This window comes from Toxorhynchites rutilus, chromosome 2, assembly GCF_029784135.1.
Source record: "Toxorhynchites rutilus septentrionalis strain SRP chromosome 2, ASM2978413v1, whole genome shotgun sequence".
NCBI classification, from domain to species: domain Eukaryota; kingdom Metazoa; phylum Arthropoda; class Insecta; order Diptera; family Culicidae; genus Toxorhynchites; species Toxorhynchites rutilus.
Genome location: NC_073745.1, coordinates 299,581,429 through 299,598,621, shown reverse-complemented (window position 1 = coordinate 299,598,621; position 17,193 = coordinate 299,581,429). Strand labels below are relative to the sequence as shown.

At 39.5% G+C, this 17,193-nt stretch overlaps 2 protein-coding genes across 5 annotated transcripts in view; one reads left to right on the top strand and one right to left on the bottom strand.

The window, feature by feature from the left end:
- Positions 1–17,193, top strand: part of LOC129771130 (probable serine/threonine-protein kinase yakA) — a 154,099-nt gene that overhangs the window by 11,333 nt on the left and 125,573 nt on the right. The window lies entirely within an intron of this gene.
- LOC129766999 (uncharacterized) lies at positions 109–2,892 on the bottom strand. The gene has a single exon (XM_055767600.1). It carries the CDS (start codon positions 2,890–2,892, stop codon positions 109–111), a length of 2,784 nt encoding a protein of 927 aa, XP_055623575.1.

Sequence of the window (17,193 nt, the reverse complement as noted above, 5' to 3'; positions counted from 1 at the left end):
CGAACCCTCCTTGTGCATGTATATATTTTACGTTCTTGGCTAATTCGATAGCCTCTACTTCACTTTCCACACTGACTAACATGTCATCGACATAGTGTTTCCGTGTAATTACATCCACTGCAGCAGGAAATTGTTGAGCGAATCGTGCGGCATTCTTTTCATAACATATTGTGCGCTTGATGGAGAACAACATGCTCCAAATGTCATGACTTGCATGATATAAACTGTCAATTCACCACCATTCTCCGGCCAGAAAAATCTCTGGCAGTGTTGATCGCTTGAATTTATTCCAATCTGGTGGAACATTTCGCGGATGTCACCACTCAGTGCTATGCGAAATTCGCGGAATTGATACAATATACTAACCAAAGACGTTAGCAAATCTGGCCCCTTAAGTAGGAGTGCGTTCAGAGAGATGCCATGGACTTTAGCCGCCGCATCCCAAACCAGGCGAACTTTATCCGGCTTATTAGGGTTGGTGACAGGGAATACTGGGAGGTACCAGACCCGATTACGTGGCTCCTGTAGTTCAGTGGATGTGAGTTTCCTAACATAGCCGCGTTCTATGTACTCTTTCATTTTACGATCCAGAATTTTAGCCAGTATCGTATCTTTCAGCATACGTTTCTGAAGACATTGTGTCCGGCGAATCGCAAGTTGTCTACTATCGGGTAAGCGTGGGTTATCGTATCTCCAAAGGAGGCCTGTTTCATATCGATTATCATGTAACTTGGTTAAACCTTCCAGCAACTCCCTAGCCCGTTCTTCTTCCGACGATATCAGAATTCTCTCCGGCTTGCTTATACCCAAGCTCTCCCATGCGAAGAACTGTTTCATAGCGTTGTGTAGATCGTCAACCGGGGTCTCACATATATGACAGCAATGATGTGCGACGTCTTCGGTTACCTTCGTTACTCTCCCACCATAAATCGTCCACCCAAGTCTTGTTTTCACGGCGATGGGATCGTGCGAATTTCCTTCTTTGCTTTTTATTGTGTTTATTAGAAACGCATTATTGGCGCCAATCAACATCCTCGGACGTATACTACGATATGATTGGAGTGGTAATCGACGTAGGTGATGATAATTTTCTTTGAGAACGGTGACATCCATCGACTGCTCCGGCAGCAAGAGCTCATTTACAGTTTGTACATTTCTAATAGTGTACCTCTTCCCTGGGTTTCCGTGATTGGCGATCTGTAAATCAGTCAACCGGGAGTCTTTTTCATACCGGCAGGTCCCACCGGTCCATTTCAACCATAGTGGGGAAGCGATCCCTTTCGCTTTCAATTCATCCGCCAAATTCTGCTCTAGCAGTGTTACAGATGACCCATCATCCAACAGCGCGTAAATCTCTGCTCGAGTGCCAACACCGTAGAGGACAATTTTAACAATTTTGAAAAGTACCGAGCTCGCCACACTCTGATGACTATAGTTTTGAGCGACTTGACTGGTGGATGGTTGCGGTTCAAATTGAGGATTCGTTGGTTCGACGTTTCTATTTTGATATTGATCCTTTTGATCATTGTGCAATAGTTCGTGGTGTTTGAAACTACATCCGTTTATTCCACAAAGTTTATTTATTCTGCAGCCGCCTTTATGTGGTTTTAAGCATTTTCTACAGAGATTGCATTCTTTAACAGTTGCCCAACGAGCATCGTAGCTCAACTCTAAAAATCGTTTACATTTTTCGATTGTAGTGCAATTGGCTTTGCACACGATGCACGATGGGGATGATCCAGCGTATGATGGCTTATTCGTATTATGATTTATGTGTTTGTCATATTGGTCCGGCGAGCTGACGTTACTGTGCGTGTTCACGAAGGTAGTGGGTTTCCTAATTGATTTTACATCTGATGGTGGGATACTCGGTAAGTTGACTGAGCTAGCGGCTTCTGCAAGTTTAAAAATCCATGCAGCAAATGCATCAAGATTGGCTACTGGTAATGATTGTTTATGTAATGCCCAGGACAATTTCATTGATGTTGGTAATTTATCAACAAGGTTGTGAAGCAAAGATAGGTTACAGCTGTATTCGTGAATTCCACAAGCTTCAATCGTCGCGTAGAGATTTTGAACAGAAATAGCGAAGTCCACGAGTGTCTGAAGTGTATCCTCACGCAGTGCAGGTATATTAGATATGTTGTTGATAAGGCTGAGAATTATAGCCTCTGGTTGTCCAAACAACATTTTTAGGGTTGATATGATGCGAGGAACATTCGTTGGAAACAATAAGAACCGTTTAACTGCATCATATGCCTTGCCCTTAAGGCATCTTTGTAGGCGAAATAGATTTTCGTCGTTTGAGAATCCGCAGAGCTGGGTGGTATTATTGAACGTGGCCAGAAAGATTGGCCATTCTTCTGGGTTACCAGAGAATGTTGGCAGCTCGTTTGATACCGCTTGTCTCGCGGCCAGTTGTCTACGGGTGAGAAGACAATCCGTTGGATACTCTTCCGGACTAAGCAGTGAATTTTTTACACTGGGAACGACGGTTTCTTGACGGACTGATGCATCAGGTCGAACTGATTCACGTTCCGGTGGGTTAGCTACTATATGCTCTTCTAAGCCCTGATTCGCGGTAGCTAAATCGGTTTTTTCGAGCCATTCCTGGACCTTTTCAAAGGAATGTTCTTCTTCGTTGTTGAATGGAGGTTTCTCATTTTCGATTTCCTTCAATAGAGCGTATTTTGTTGCTAAATATTTCCGCTTATTTGCCTCCTCCTCTAACTGCAATTTTCGTTCCTCTTCTAATAGTTTAAGCTGTAGTTGTTTCGTTTTATTCGACTTTACGGATTTCGCTTTCGATTGTGCCTTTTCGTGTTGTAAATTCCGTTCATATTCCAATGGTTGATTTTGGGGTATCTTCAATTTTTCCGATTGAGCGGACATCGCTTTCGATTGTGCCTTCTCGAGTTGCTCGTGTGATCTTAATGTCCACGCGTTTACGCATTTTGGACACTTCCAATCCTGGCTTTCTACTTGTTGCGATACTCCTACACAAGAGAAATGAAACCACTTATCACAGTGGTCACCATCTGCACCATCTCCATATCGTCGTTTCCTCGACAAATCTGACAACTGCGACCCATTGCAGAGAGATTGAGGTAGGTCTGCTTGTCTTGCTCTGGAACATCATCAGTGTTCGTTTTGCCTTTCTTTTGTGGTACTCCCTTCTTGGATGACGATGAAGCTGTGGCGTTTGTCGACTTCTTAATGCTTGAGCTTTTTTCAGCCATGTTTGATCTCAGTAAATGAATTTTATAAATTGTTGCAAAATGTTGTCAACAAAACTATATGCAGGTTTTCTGATTTCATAAATTTCCTTTATTCCACAAGACAAAAAAAAATTATAAAATTCCTAGAATCAATTGATCCATATTATTTGTAGGTATAAATATAGAAATTCCTTCTTACATTTAGTCTCCTAGGTATGAGTTGTCCTGCATACAATTAGACAGACTCTTATGTTTATCAATAGCCTATAAATTCAGAAATTATTTAATATTTTTACATTTTTTATAAAAATAATAATTTCGTTTCTTACTCAGAATGACAAGAAATAATTCAACGAATTATTTAAATTAATTTCGACTGCAATTATCTGCGTATTCAATTCACTCGCGCACAATGGTATCTTTATAATCTAGATGAATTTCACAATGCCTCGAATGATCTCTAGATCTCTTTATTGTTTATACATTCCAAGGGGTTCTGATGTAAGGTGCGACGAAATGTAATACATTTCGGTAACAGCATTTAAAAATGGATTATCTAAAGCGTTACATAGCCGTTTTTTGATATCTCATTTTTTAATTTTTTATGAGCTTCTAAACAGCGATTTTTTATAAAAAATAGCTCAGTTTTAACAAAAATGGTCACCATTTAGGCAATGGTCACCATTTAGGTAATGGTATTGTTAGGCATTTAGGTATTGTCCCAATGTTTCAATATATTCATTGGAATTTGTTCTACGACACCCCGTTGCTTCAAAACCGATACTACCAGCAAGGTACCAATTTTCTGCCAGCATCTACGCATCCAGCTGTCAACAGCGTCATATTCATTATTCGAGCACTCAATAAATGGAAAATATATCTTCAAATATACAGTGATGCTTCTGAATCCGGACGCTTTTTTATCCGGACACTTTTTCATTACATTCAATATTATGCCAAAACCATGACATTTTTTGCATGTTGAATTGATGTGACTGATAGTTACTACTGTGTTAATTTAGTTTAGTGTCAAGCATGGTACCTAGCTGTTAACAAAAAAAATGTCAAAAATCGAAAATCAATGTGAATTTCACAACCCCATGTCCGGAATAAAAAGCACATTCAGAAAATGATTTTAAATCCGGACGGTCAAAAGTTGACGATTAAATTTCTCATTGAAGGAGTTGCATAAGGGTATGTTAGAAGCCTTAGTATGGAGTATGGAGTGTGGAGCAAAGATTTTAGAGCCGGGAAATCACAAGACTCTTCGGTATACAGGACGGGGTCGATTATATGACTAGTTTGTATGTACGTGGGTAACTTTGTCTGTAGTGCTGTCCCACATTAATAGAAATTTAACCCCCTTCCTGTTGACCGATTGATCTGAAGTTCGGAACACACCTTTATCTCTGCAGTCATTATAAAACTGCATATTTCATGATCTTGAAAATCCAAAATGGCGGTCGATATGAAATGGCAGATTTCATATTTTCTCTAAACCCCATCAATATGGGTATCAAACGAAAGGGCTTGACTAGTAGAACACAGTTATTTATGAAAACTTCGCCACCACAGAATGGGACCATATATTATTTTTCGGAACTTCATCAATTTTTTTTTCTCTATTATAGTGACTTTCAACACATTTCGGCTGGTTCGTCACTTTTACTTCCATTTTTGGAAGAATGTGGGGAGTGAGAATTGAACTCGGGATCTCTGCGTGAGAGGTATGGATGTTACCACTATGCCAGATCGCCTCCAACTTCATCAATATGTTTATCAAATGAAAGGGCTTGATTATTAGAATACAGCTATTTATGAAAAATGCAAATCCAAAATGGGCCACGTCAGATTTCCATTATCTACAGTTAGTTGTTTCATTACATGCTCCACGATTTTATTTCAGTCTCATCAATGCCCTTGATTAATGAAGAAAGGGATGTGATAACTACTAACTGCTACTTGCCTAATTATTTACTAACTTTTAGTACATCATCTGTATTATTATCATGTTTAATCATAATGAAACCGTTGAACTTAAAAAGTGTTTTTTCCTTTTATTATTTTTTAAGGTTTCAGTACATTATCTGTATCATTAGTAAATTTCTCTACAATAAAACCATTCAACAATTTCTTTAAAATTTTGGATTTGCGTTTTTCATAAATAACCGTGTTCGTCATTCTCTTTCGTTTGATACCCATATTGACGGGGTTTTGAAAAAATATGGCGCCATCTTGTAGTGGCGACCATTTTGGATTTAAATTTTTCATGAACAACTGTCTACTAGTCAATCCCTTTCATTTGATACCCATATTGATGAGGTTTAGAGAAAATATGTAATCCGCCATTTTGTAGCGGTTGCCATCTTGGATTTACATTTTTCATCAATGACTGTGATCTACTAGTCATGCCCTTTCGTTTGATACCCATATTGATGAGATTTTGAGAAAGTATGTAATCCACCACTTTGTAGCAGTCGCCATCTTGGATTTACATTTGGGATTTACATTTTTCATAAATTTCTGTATTCTACTAATCAAGCCCTTTCATTTGATACCCATATTGATAGGATTTTGAAAATATATATTGATGGCGCCTTCTTGCAGTAGTCATCTTGTGAAAATACAATAAATAATTGAATCAATAAAAATATTTGTACCGAACCCGTTTCCATTCAGTCCCGTTACTAATGACGTACCCGTTAATAAGTTCTACAATAATTAATAAATAATTTCTCTCAAAGAATTGCAAAGAAAACACGTGTCCGGATTTAAAATCAAAAGTGTCCGGATTTAAAATCACGACACGATGAAAGAAATTTCAAATTTCATTCAAATATAACATGATTTTGTGGAATTCTGTGATTCATAACTTAGATGAAGGCCATCTAATTCTATAGGAACGCTAATTTTTCATGCTATGATATGTCAATTTTTTTTTTGTAGTTGAAGTTATATTCGTAAGCGCAATTATTTAAGGTAAGGTTTAAGGTAATTACTATACCTTAAACAATAACTAAAATACCCAAGCTTCTCACTTTATTCGTAACATTCGAAAAAAATCCAAGAAAAATCATTATTTTCCGACCTTCCAGACAGGGGTCTCCCTTAAATGGAATTTAGGCTTTTTTAGTTCTTTCCTTAATTATTTTAATTTAAAATGGAAAAATCTCCACGTCGACAAAGGGGGGGTAGGGGTATGAAAATGTCCACGCTTGTCCACGGAGGGGGAGGGGGGAGTCTAAAAGCGTGCTTTTTCTGTCCACGTGGTATGTGGACAGCCCCTAAGTAAAGCAACGGGCTGTATTAAATTTATCAGTCCTATTTTGAAGCATAATTTTAGCTTTAGTACCATTGATTGGCATAGTTATTATTGATTAGAAGATGCTGAAGGTATTCACGTAAAGCCAAACAAAAATGTGATGGTTGTAGCGAATTAAAAAGTGATGAAACGATTCAAAAACTGGAGGACTGTCAACGCTTGAAAAGGGGACATAAAGATACTAATACTTATGATACGGACAGGTTTCGATATTATTTTTTTTTGATGTAGAATTCTTGGTATATATTTGTAAAATGAGTAATATAAAATGTTCTGGCCTTCCGGAATAATTTGAGTAAATTCAAGCGTTTCAGTTTGTTTTGTTCAATTCAACAATCAACAGCAAAACGTAGTTCAAATATAGGTTTGGTCATCAAATCGTTTAAACTGTTCAAACTTCGTTAATTTTTTTGTAGTTTCGGTCGTAGTTGAATTTCTCGAGATTATGTTTAACAACGGATTCCAGTGAGAGCCTTTTTGTTGTTGGCGAATTCAGCATTTTCAATGGTTACTATAAATGTCTAGACCGCGATGTGTTTTTCTATTTCGACGAGACCGATTTGCACGATTTATTTACGCGAATATATGGAGAATATTTTCAACGTTATTTTGACATATTAGGAATGTGCAAATAAATTGGTACAAAATCATCATAAATCATGAAATCATCATGAAATGTCTGGCATCTGGCATAGAACACAAAAAATTGAACAATTTTTCATATGTTCTCCCCACAAATCCTCGAAAACGTAATCCTACGTCAAAACGTTTCAATTCTTCTTTTAGACTTTTTTTTGCGAATATACAAAAAAAACTTTGAAAGCAAATGAAACTTCGCGACAATCAAACGATTCTGCATTCTGCCGGATTTGCATTTCGTTCGAGTTATAATTTCGTATTCTCTCTTTCGAACATTTTGTCCATTTAATGTTCGAAGAGAAACAAATTGAACGAAATGCAAGAACGACTCAAACGGAATACAGAATGGAATTTTATCAAGTCGTTCGAAATATTTCGAATCAATCGAAATACAGAATAGGGGTGAATATGTGCGTCCTATTGTATTTTACATTCTCTGTGCTATAGTGAGAAAAGATTATCAGTGTTATTTATTTATTACTAGCTGACTTATTTTTTGGAGTGTATTTTTTCGAACATTCACGTTTTCTTAATAAACGAGCGTTCGTGGGTTCCATCGCAGAACTCTTCATTGATTTAACTTCTAATTTTTTTTTTTTTTTTTTTTATTTTTTTTTATTTTTACAGGCTCAGTTACATAAGTTTAATGGAGCCAAACTCTTAACTATATTTCAACTAGCATATATCAACATGTTGTTTCCTTAATTCTATGGTTAATGAAATAGGAAACCGATTACTCGCGGTCGACTCGAGTTTAGAAGGGTGACACATTTTCATTAGGAAAAGGATGGGATGTAAGGAGATGTGTGTTTACACTCGCACTCACATTCACATTCACATTCTCATTCACACTGACACTTCACACTCAATTCTTAAAACTATCCTTACATCTAATATGTATTTACAATTTAACTTATTCTAATGTTAGTAGGAAGGGAACCGATAGCTCGCGAAGGACGAAAAGGAGGGGAAAAGGATGTATAAACAATCACACTCGAAGATCGATAGCTTTAAGGAAAACATATATTTGGGACATGTAATCAAGGTCTAAACGAGCCAACACATCTCTCACCGGCACATTGGGCTGCCTTCCTCTAGCCCGAAGGGAGTTTTCTAAATTCGATCTGGCGACAAGATACAACTCGCACGACCAAACAACGTGTTCGATATCGTGGTAACCATGGCCACAACCGCAGAGATTGCTGTCGGCAAGATTAAAACGAAAAAGCAGCGCGTCTAACGAACAGTGATTGGACATGAGTCGGGAGAAGGTGCGAATAAAGTCCCGACTCAATTCCAGACTTTTGAACCACGGATTGAGGCTAACCTTAGGGATAATTGAGTGGAGCCACCGGCCCAATTCATCTTCGTTCCATTTGCGTTGCCAGTTAACGATGGTATTTTTACGAACTAAAGAATAAAATTCATTGAAGGCGATTTGACGCTGATAAATTTCGCCTTCAATTGCACCTACCTTTGCTAATGAGTCAGCCCTCTCATTACCCGGAATTGAGCAATGTGAAGGGACCCAGACAAAGGTAATGACATAACAGCGTCTGGATAAAGCACTCAAAATTTCTCGTATTCTCTCAAGGAAGTACGGCGAGTGCTTTTCCGGCCTCACTGAACGGATAGCTTCGACAGAGCTAAGACTATCCGTTACAATGTGATAGTGTTCAACAGGTCGTGAGGCGACGCTGTCCAGCGCCCAGTGTATTGCTGCCAATTCAGCAATATACACTGAGCAAGGATACTGAAGACTGTGTGAGGTGCTAAAAAATTTGTTGAACACTCCAAATCCTGTGGACTCATTCATAGAGGACCCATCAGTAAAGTACATATTATCACAATTGACACGCCCATACTTTGCTTCGAAAATCGTAGGAACGATCCCCGATCGATGATAATCTGGAATTCCATGGATATCCTGCATCATGGACAGATCAAAATGTACAGAGGAATTGATGTAGTCAGGAAAACAAACACGGTTGGGAATATACGAAGAAGGATCAACCTGCATGGAGACGAATTCATGATATGAGCTCATGAATCCAGAATGAAAATTTAGCTCGATCAGCTGCTCAAAATTTCCGATCACCAATGGGTTCATAACCTTACACCGAATGAAGAACCGAAGAGATAATAAATTGAAGCGATCTTTTAGTGGGAGTACGCCTGCCAAAACCTCGAGACTCATGGTATGCGTTGAGGGCATACATCCCAACGCAATACGGAGACAAAGATACTGAATTCGCTCGAGTTTAATGAGGTGTGTTTTGGCAGCTGATTGAAAACAGAAACTGCCATACTCCATCACTGAGAGAATAGTTGTTCGATACAACATTAGAAGATCTTCGGGATGGGCTCCCCACCAGGTGCCGGTAATTGTACGGAGAAAGTTTATTCTTTGTTGGCATTTTTTACTCAGATACCTAATATGGGCCCCCCAAGTACATTTGGAGTCGAACCAGACCCCAAGATACTTGAAAGACATAGCATGAGTGATCGGTTTACCCAAAAGTTGAAGCTTTGGTTTTGCTGGTCTATGCTTCCTAGAAAAAACCACCATCTCTGTTTTCTCCGTGGAGAATTCGATCCCTAGCCCAATGGCCCAGGTTGAAAAATTGTTCAAAGTATCTTGTAAGGGTCCTTGCAGTTCGGATTCGTTTGATCCTACGACAGACACCACTCCATCATCTGCAAGTTGTCTTAGGTTGCAATTTTGTGTAAGGCAATTGTCGATGTCGCTTACATAGAAGTTGTACAAAAGGGGGCTTAAACATGAGCCCTGGGGGAGTCCCATGTAGGAGACCCGACTTACTGTCGAATCCCCGTGAGAAAAATTCAAATGTTTCTCACAAAGCAAGTTATATAACATATTATTCAATAGAGGCGGCAGACCCCGAGAGTGTAATTTGTCTGACAGGACCTCTATTGAAACAGAATCAAAGGCCCCCTTTATGTCCAAGAATACTGAAGCCATTTGTTTTTTTTCGGCGTAAGCCAATTGAATTTCTGAAGAAAGTAACGCAAGACAATCATTCGTCCCCTTGCCCCTGCGGAACCCATATTGTGTATCTGAGAGTAGGCCATTCGTTTCAACCCATCGATCAAGGCGAAACAAGATCATTTTCTCCAACAATTTCCGTATACAAGACAGCATTGCTATTGGGCGGTACGAATTGAAGTCGGACGCGGGTTTTCCGGGTTTTTGAATAGCTATAACTCGTACTTGTCTCCAATCATCTGGAACAATATTATGCTCCAGAAACCGATTGAATAAGTTCAACAAGCGATGTTTCGCCACATCAGGGAGATTTTTCAGCAAGTTGAACTTAATTCTATCCGATCCCGGAGCAGAATTGTTACATGAAAGGAGAGCAAGAGAGAATTCTACCATCGAAAACTCGGAATCAAGATCGCACCTATCTTGTGGTATATCTCGAACAAATTTTTGCACAGGAGCTGAATCAGGACAAACCTTTCGTGCAAAATTAAAGATCCATCGATGTGAATATTCCTCGCTTTCATTGGATGAAGAGCGATTTCTCATGTTTCGAGCCACTTTCCATAATTTTTTCATTGACGTTTCTCGTGACAAACCTCCCACGAAATTTCGCCAATAAGCACGTTTTTTCCCTTTGATCAAATTTTTGAACTGATTCTCAAGGGCTAAATACGTTTGAAAATTTTCAGGAGTACCACGTTTCCGAAAAGCTTTAAATGCATTCGATTTTTCTACATAAAGCTTGGAACATTGGCTATCCCACCATAGATTGGGAGGCCTTCGGAAAATGGTGGAACCTGGATTGGGTTTCGTTTGAGCGCGAACTGCGCTGTCATAGATCAAACGAGAAAGGAAGTTATACTCCTCCAATGGAGGTAAACCATCTCTGGAATTGATGGCTAGAGTAATCGCGTCCGCATATTTTTTCCAGTCAATGTGTCTTGTGAGGTCATATGCCATGTTTATAGATTCAGAAGAATTCGACCCAATGGTGATGGAAATTTTGATTGGCAAGTGATCACTACCGTTGGGGTCCTGGATTACATCCCACTTGCAATCTAACGATAGTGAATTCGAGCAAAGCGAGAGGTCAAGAGCACTTGGGTTAGCAGGAGGTTTAGGTACACGTGTTGTTTCCCCAGTGTTCAAAACGGTCATATTGAAGCTGTTACAAAGGTCATATATCAACAATGAACGATTGTCGTCGTACTGTTCCCCCCAGGCAGTTCCGTGAGAGTTGAAGTCTCCCAAGATCAATCGTGGCTCAGGAAGGAGTGAGCATATGTCAACAAGTTGCTTGCGGCTAACCTCAGCTCTCGGAGGCCAATACAAGCTGACAATACAGAGGTCTTTGCCTCTGATGTTTGCATGACAAGCAACAGCTTCAATCCCTCCAATAGGTGGAAGGTCAATTCGAAAAAATGAGTGGCACTTATTGATCCCCAATAGCACCCCTCCGTATCTGTCCTCACGGTCCAAGCGTACAATATTGAAATCATGGAAAGAGAGATCATCTCGCGAAGAAAGCCAAGTTTCGGACAGAGCAAAAACATCACAATTGAACTTATGAATTAAAAATTTGAATGTATCCAATTTAGGGATAAGACTACGACAATTCCACTGTAAAACAGTGATATCTCCGACCTCTCTATTTGAATTAGACATCAAGAGAGATAATCATTGCAAGGAGGGGCCATGTTTGCATCAATTGTTGCAAAATTGTCTTTAATACTGGAAGCATTGAAATGACAATGGTTCTGATGGAGTCGGAAACGTTAAAACACTTGAAGATTTGATCCAAAAGGTCAGACAACTTTATAAATCCCGATTGGGAAGTTGAGCTGGACGGAAAAATAGGGACAGTTGGGGTTTTTGATGTCCCCTCGAGTGCTGGGTCGTTCGAAGGTGAACTATTCCCACGGAAGCCAGGAGGAACCTGATTTTGCTTGTCCGCTGCACTCGTTTTTTTAGGCAAGCTAACAGGGGATATCACCGGAGGGACTTGTGATTGAATTTTGGGAGTGGTCACATTTTTGCGCCGGGGATTCCCTTGGGAAATAAACGGTGTACCCCCGTGAGCTGTGTCCGCTTCCATTTCGTCAACTGGCAACGTGGAAAAGATATTGTGTGAGGAGATTGGATGTTGTTGTTGTTGGGCCTGTGGAGAAGCGCCCTTTAAAATTTCCGCAAAAGTGCGTTTCGAGCGTTCCTTTAAAGAGCGCTTCTGTTTCTCCCAGCGACTCTTGTAATTTTCACAAGCTGAGAGCTCATGTGGGGTCCCCCCGCAATATGGACACTTATGCTCAGTCGCACTGCAGGATTTGCCCACATGTTGCTCTCCGCAAGTGGCACAGCGCTCCTTGTTGGCGCAGTAGTCTGCTGTGTGACCAACTGACTTGCATTTGTTGCAAGTCATGGGCTTTGGCACGAAGAGACGCAGCGGAAGCCTCAATTTGTCCACCATAACGTAGTCAGGGAGGGCGGAACCAGCAAAAGTTACTCGAAACGAGTCGGACGGCGTGAATTTTGTTTTTCCCTCTTCCTGGGACACTTTTCCTAATTGATGGCAGTCCAAAATTTTAACTTTCGTCAAAGGGAGCTTTTTAAATCTGCCATCTCCCTCTTTTATTAATGCGCTCGTCAGACCCGTTTCTGTGATCACCCCCGAAATTTCTACGCTATGGCAGGGCACATAGACGCGATATTCTAGTACGAACCTATTGTCGACAACAATCTCGTTAGCTTGCTTCCGATCAGCCACGACAACACGCAGTTTGTTCGGTCGAACCTTTCTAATTTCGACCACGGAGGAATAATTTTTTGTCAGATCTTTCATGATCTGAATGACGTTGAGCGATTTCCCGTTGGGTTTTGGCCGGAAGAAAACAACCCATGGGCCAGATCCAGATGCATCTTCTGGATAGACCTTGACACGCGGAGAGGGGACAACTGAGGGGGAGGACGAGGTCGATTGTTGAGCGGGAGCGGGAACAGTTGGGCTGGGAGGCAAGTTCGGGAGATAATCGGAAGCGGGAGCGGGAGATTGAGAGGGCGAAGTGGAAAAGTTTGCCAATTTTCTTGAAGGGGGCTTGTTGAGGTTGATTAACTCTTCCTCTGAAAAGACATCGTCTGAGGGGGGAACGCGTTTAAGCGACTTCCCAGTAGTTAGTGAGGAGGAAACATCAGATTCAATGTCCATATCAAGAGGATCGCACTCTGCCATTATGGCAGATATACAATTATACTTTTTCTTTTTTTTTTTTAAATCCTTAACCTAATATATATATAAACTAAAATACTTGAAGCGCACGGTGCGGATGATTTGTAACGGTGCTCCAATCGAACCACGTGATGATCGCTTGGCACAACAGCAATGGTGTATCGCACCACAATACGATGACGAGGAACGGCACACGCTCACAGCGCCCGCAGTGGAGGACTTCTCCCTCCCGCTGGTTGTGATTACTTATCACTTCACTCACGCAATAAAGAAAACACCGTTAGAGCGACACAATCACTTCAGCGAAACCGATAACGGTATTGTTTCAACACAATAACGGACACGAACAACTTTGCGTCCGGCGGCTTCGGACTGCGCGAGCTGACTGATTGAACTTCTAATTGTCCCATTACAATTTCCTTTTACTAGAAATTTTCTCGTCCAAAACTTGTCATTATAATAAAGAGATATTTTCAGACACAATTTTCGCTCAAGTTTCTTGATTCACTTGCAAATAACATGTTTCTCCGTTACACGGAATACATGTTTGATACAGAACATATAATTACTTACATTCGAACTTTCTCTCAAAGTTTTTCAGAAAAAATTCTACGGGCAGAGGCTAATACAATAAAATAAAGCCGACTCAAATCGGACCATTCCATACTGGTGTTTAGCGCATACAAACAGATTTGGCGTTCTATTTCCATTTATATAGATAACACTAGCCTATAACGCAGACGTTGGCATGAGAATGTAGGACATCATATGAATGTCGAAAACAGGTGATTCTCATTTAAACAGATTCAAGGGCTATATGAATAAAATCGACGAGATGGGAAAAATATTATTAACATCAAGTCGTGACTATTATTGGAACGTTATTTTCAAAAATCTGTATATACTGTATGAAACCCAAAAAATCTATAATCTGGGTCTACAGATTCTTGGTCTCAGAAAATCGAAAAAATCTGTAGAAATACTGTAGATATGGTAACACTGATTGGGAGTAGTAAGTTTTAAACTTTGGAAATAAACTTGTACATTGATTAAATTGGTTCCACGTGGCATTTGAATATACCTGTTTCATACAACAACAGACAATTGTCCATCAACTGAAAGTTTGAAGGAGTGATGACATACAAGAAGACAACAATTCATGAATGCCTCGCAAAAAATAATCTTGGTTTGTTTTGAGCCAAACCAGTCATCGAGTCATTTTCGCACATTTTTATATGAATAAAAGCGCTGCTCAGCGAAAGCGTGTCACATCGATGAAATCAAATTGTAATCGGATGGTGCCAATACTGGTGAATAAGCTGCACGTGGTAGTTGATCCCAATAGAGTAGCTCAACTGTTTCGCTGGTTGGTCGTTTTCGGTGTGACGGGGCATTGTCATAGAGAAAAATCACTTTGTGTTTGGCGGTTTTGGTGCCAAAACAGTAGTAAATGATTCTAAAATACTTCGTTGTACCTCTGACTGTTCATACGTGTTGATGAAAAGCTATCTGAACCAGGCCTCCTTGAGTTAATTCCAAACCATCGAGTGCCTAAACAAAACTTAAAATTTTAAATGGCTATGCAATGCTGCAAAGCTTAAATCGGACGACCCGTTCTCGAGCGGGAGCTCACATTGGTTTTGACGTAGGACTACGTCCTTCATTTCTGTACCGGGGTGAAAGTTCAATGTTTCGAAAATCCGTATGCATTTTTGTACTCCAGAATGTGTGTGGACTTCAAAAGCGGTATGAACAAAACGCTTTGGCTCGGTTATTAGGGCTGCATTGGAAGATGGATCTCTTCATGTCTTCAGCTCACTGAACTTATACTTATTACGTTTGGCAAAATGTTGGTAACAATTTGCTGCGATGACGTCGATAACGTCGATTGAACAATATGCGCTCAACTTACAGGTCAAAATCAAAACTGAGGTGCCTGAAGTTCATCAAATCAAGCAAATTTGTGGTTCAAGAAGTACGTACGCTTGGAAGATGCAGTAACTTCAGAGGAAAATGTTGAATACATTGATCGTTCACATACTTTGGGAGTCTTTGGAAGTAAATGAATCAAATGAACTATGCATCATGCCATACGTCACACTTGCAACGAAGAACGTAATCTATTACAATGCATGAATTGACCTAAATTGGGATATGTTCGCAATTTAATTTTTATTTATGAAAATTGAAATGAATCGTTCATATTTGAAGTCATTTTTAACACAACCACTACCATATACGATCTTACACTTGTGCTAAACGTTTTACAATGCATGATCGGTCACTGATATGAAATTTCACCACACAAAATGTTCACCACCTCGAAAAAACACCCTATGCAAAATTTCAGCTCAATCGGACTTGAGGTAGAGTGGCGCGAAGCGGTTAAAGATTGTGTTTTCAAAAAAAAAAATGCAAATGCAAAAAATTGCATGACATGTCGAGACTTCATATACTAGTTTCGTAGATGTTAAAATTTAAGTTTTTGAAAACCGAAAAATCACCCGAAGTTCTTGATTTTCAGAAACATGTGACATATGCAAAAATCAAACTCATATATCATAACACAGTCCCGTACTACAGAGTGCAGATGCACTGGATGGAAGAGCAAAAAAATGGAACACGAATCGACCAATCAGAACGCGTGATTTCCGTTGAGATAATGCTTGAGTTTTTTTTATATTGTTCGATAGCCAGTTTCATAAAATATATTATTTTATTCATTTTATTCATTTATTCAATCGATTGATGCAAAACACTTGTAAACCAATCAGAACGAGGTATTTCCGTTTGATTAACGGTAGAGATTTTTAAATTGTTTGATAGTTAGTTTCATAAAATATATTATTTTATTCATTGTTATGGGAATCCCAAACCGTTTGATGCGATCCATCAAATCCATCAAGAGATGACTGAGAAATAATTGTAAGTAAAACAGGAAGGTTTCGATCTTTCAAGTTTCGACCAATCACAACGCGGTATTTCTGTTTGGATAACGGTTAAGATTTCTCAGTTGTTTGATTGTTGTTTTTTTATCCCTTTTGTTTATTTTAGGCTCATTAGCATTTTAGCTGTAACAGAGCTGAATTTTAATCGTGTACATGTCACATGTTTATCATATCTATAATTAGCACATTACACAGTTGCCATTTTCGGCGTTAGAGTATTCCCTTCTATACCATTGCATATGGTACACATTTACACAGTAGCCATTTAGGCGTAAGAGTTTTCTATCTGTTCTTCCATTATCCAGTTAGACCGGACAGCGCAGACAGTTGTTGATCATTGTGGGGTTATTTATAGAACAGCAGCCCGATGTTTCTTGCAGAGCAGAGCAGTTGTATGGATGAATCGATCTTATTTCGACCGTGGATCGATCTCCATCGCTGATGATTGTTGCGTGGACGTAGTTATTCTGTAACAACACAAAGATGGTCAATGAGGGCCCTGAGTTTTGAACTCACGATCGATCGCTTACTAAGCGAACGCGCAACCAATGTGGCTACGGAGACCCCCAACTGTTGTTTTCATGACATATATCATTTTCTTCGGTGAAAAAATTATTATGGAGTGCCGAAATCGATTGATGCAAAAATTTCATACCATACATCATGAAATTACTAAGCAATAAGCGTTTGAAATTAGACGTTTTCCACAATGCGATCGATTTTCGATTGGAACCGCCAATATGTTCCCGAAAGATGTAAAAAATCGATCTTCTAAATATCGATCCAAGATCGCTCAATCCTAATCCATATGCATATATTTTTCTCAACAGCTGCACAAT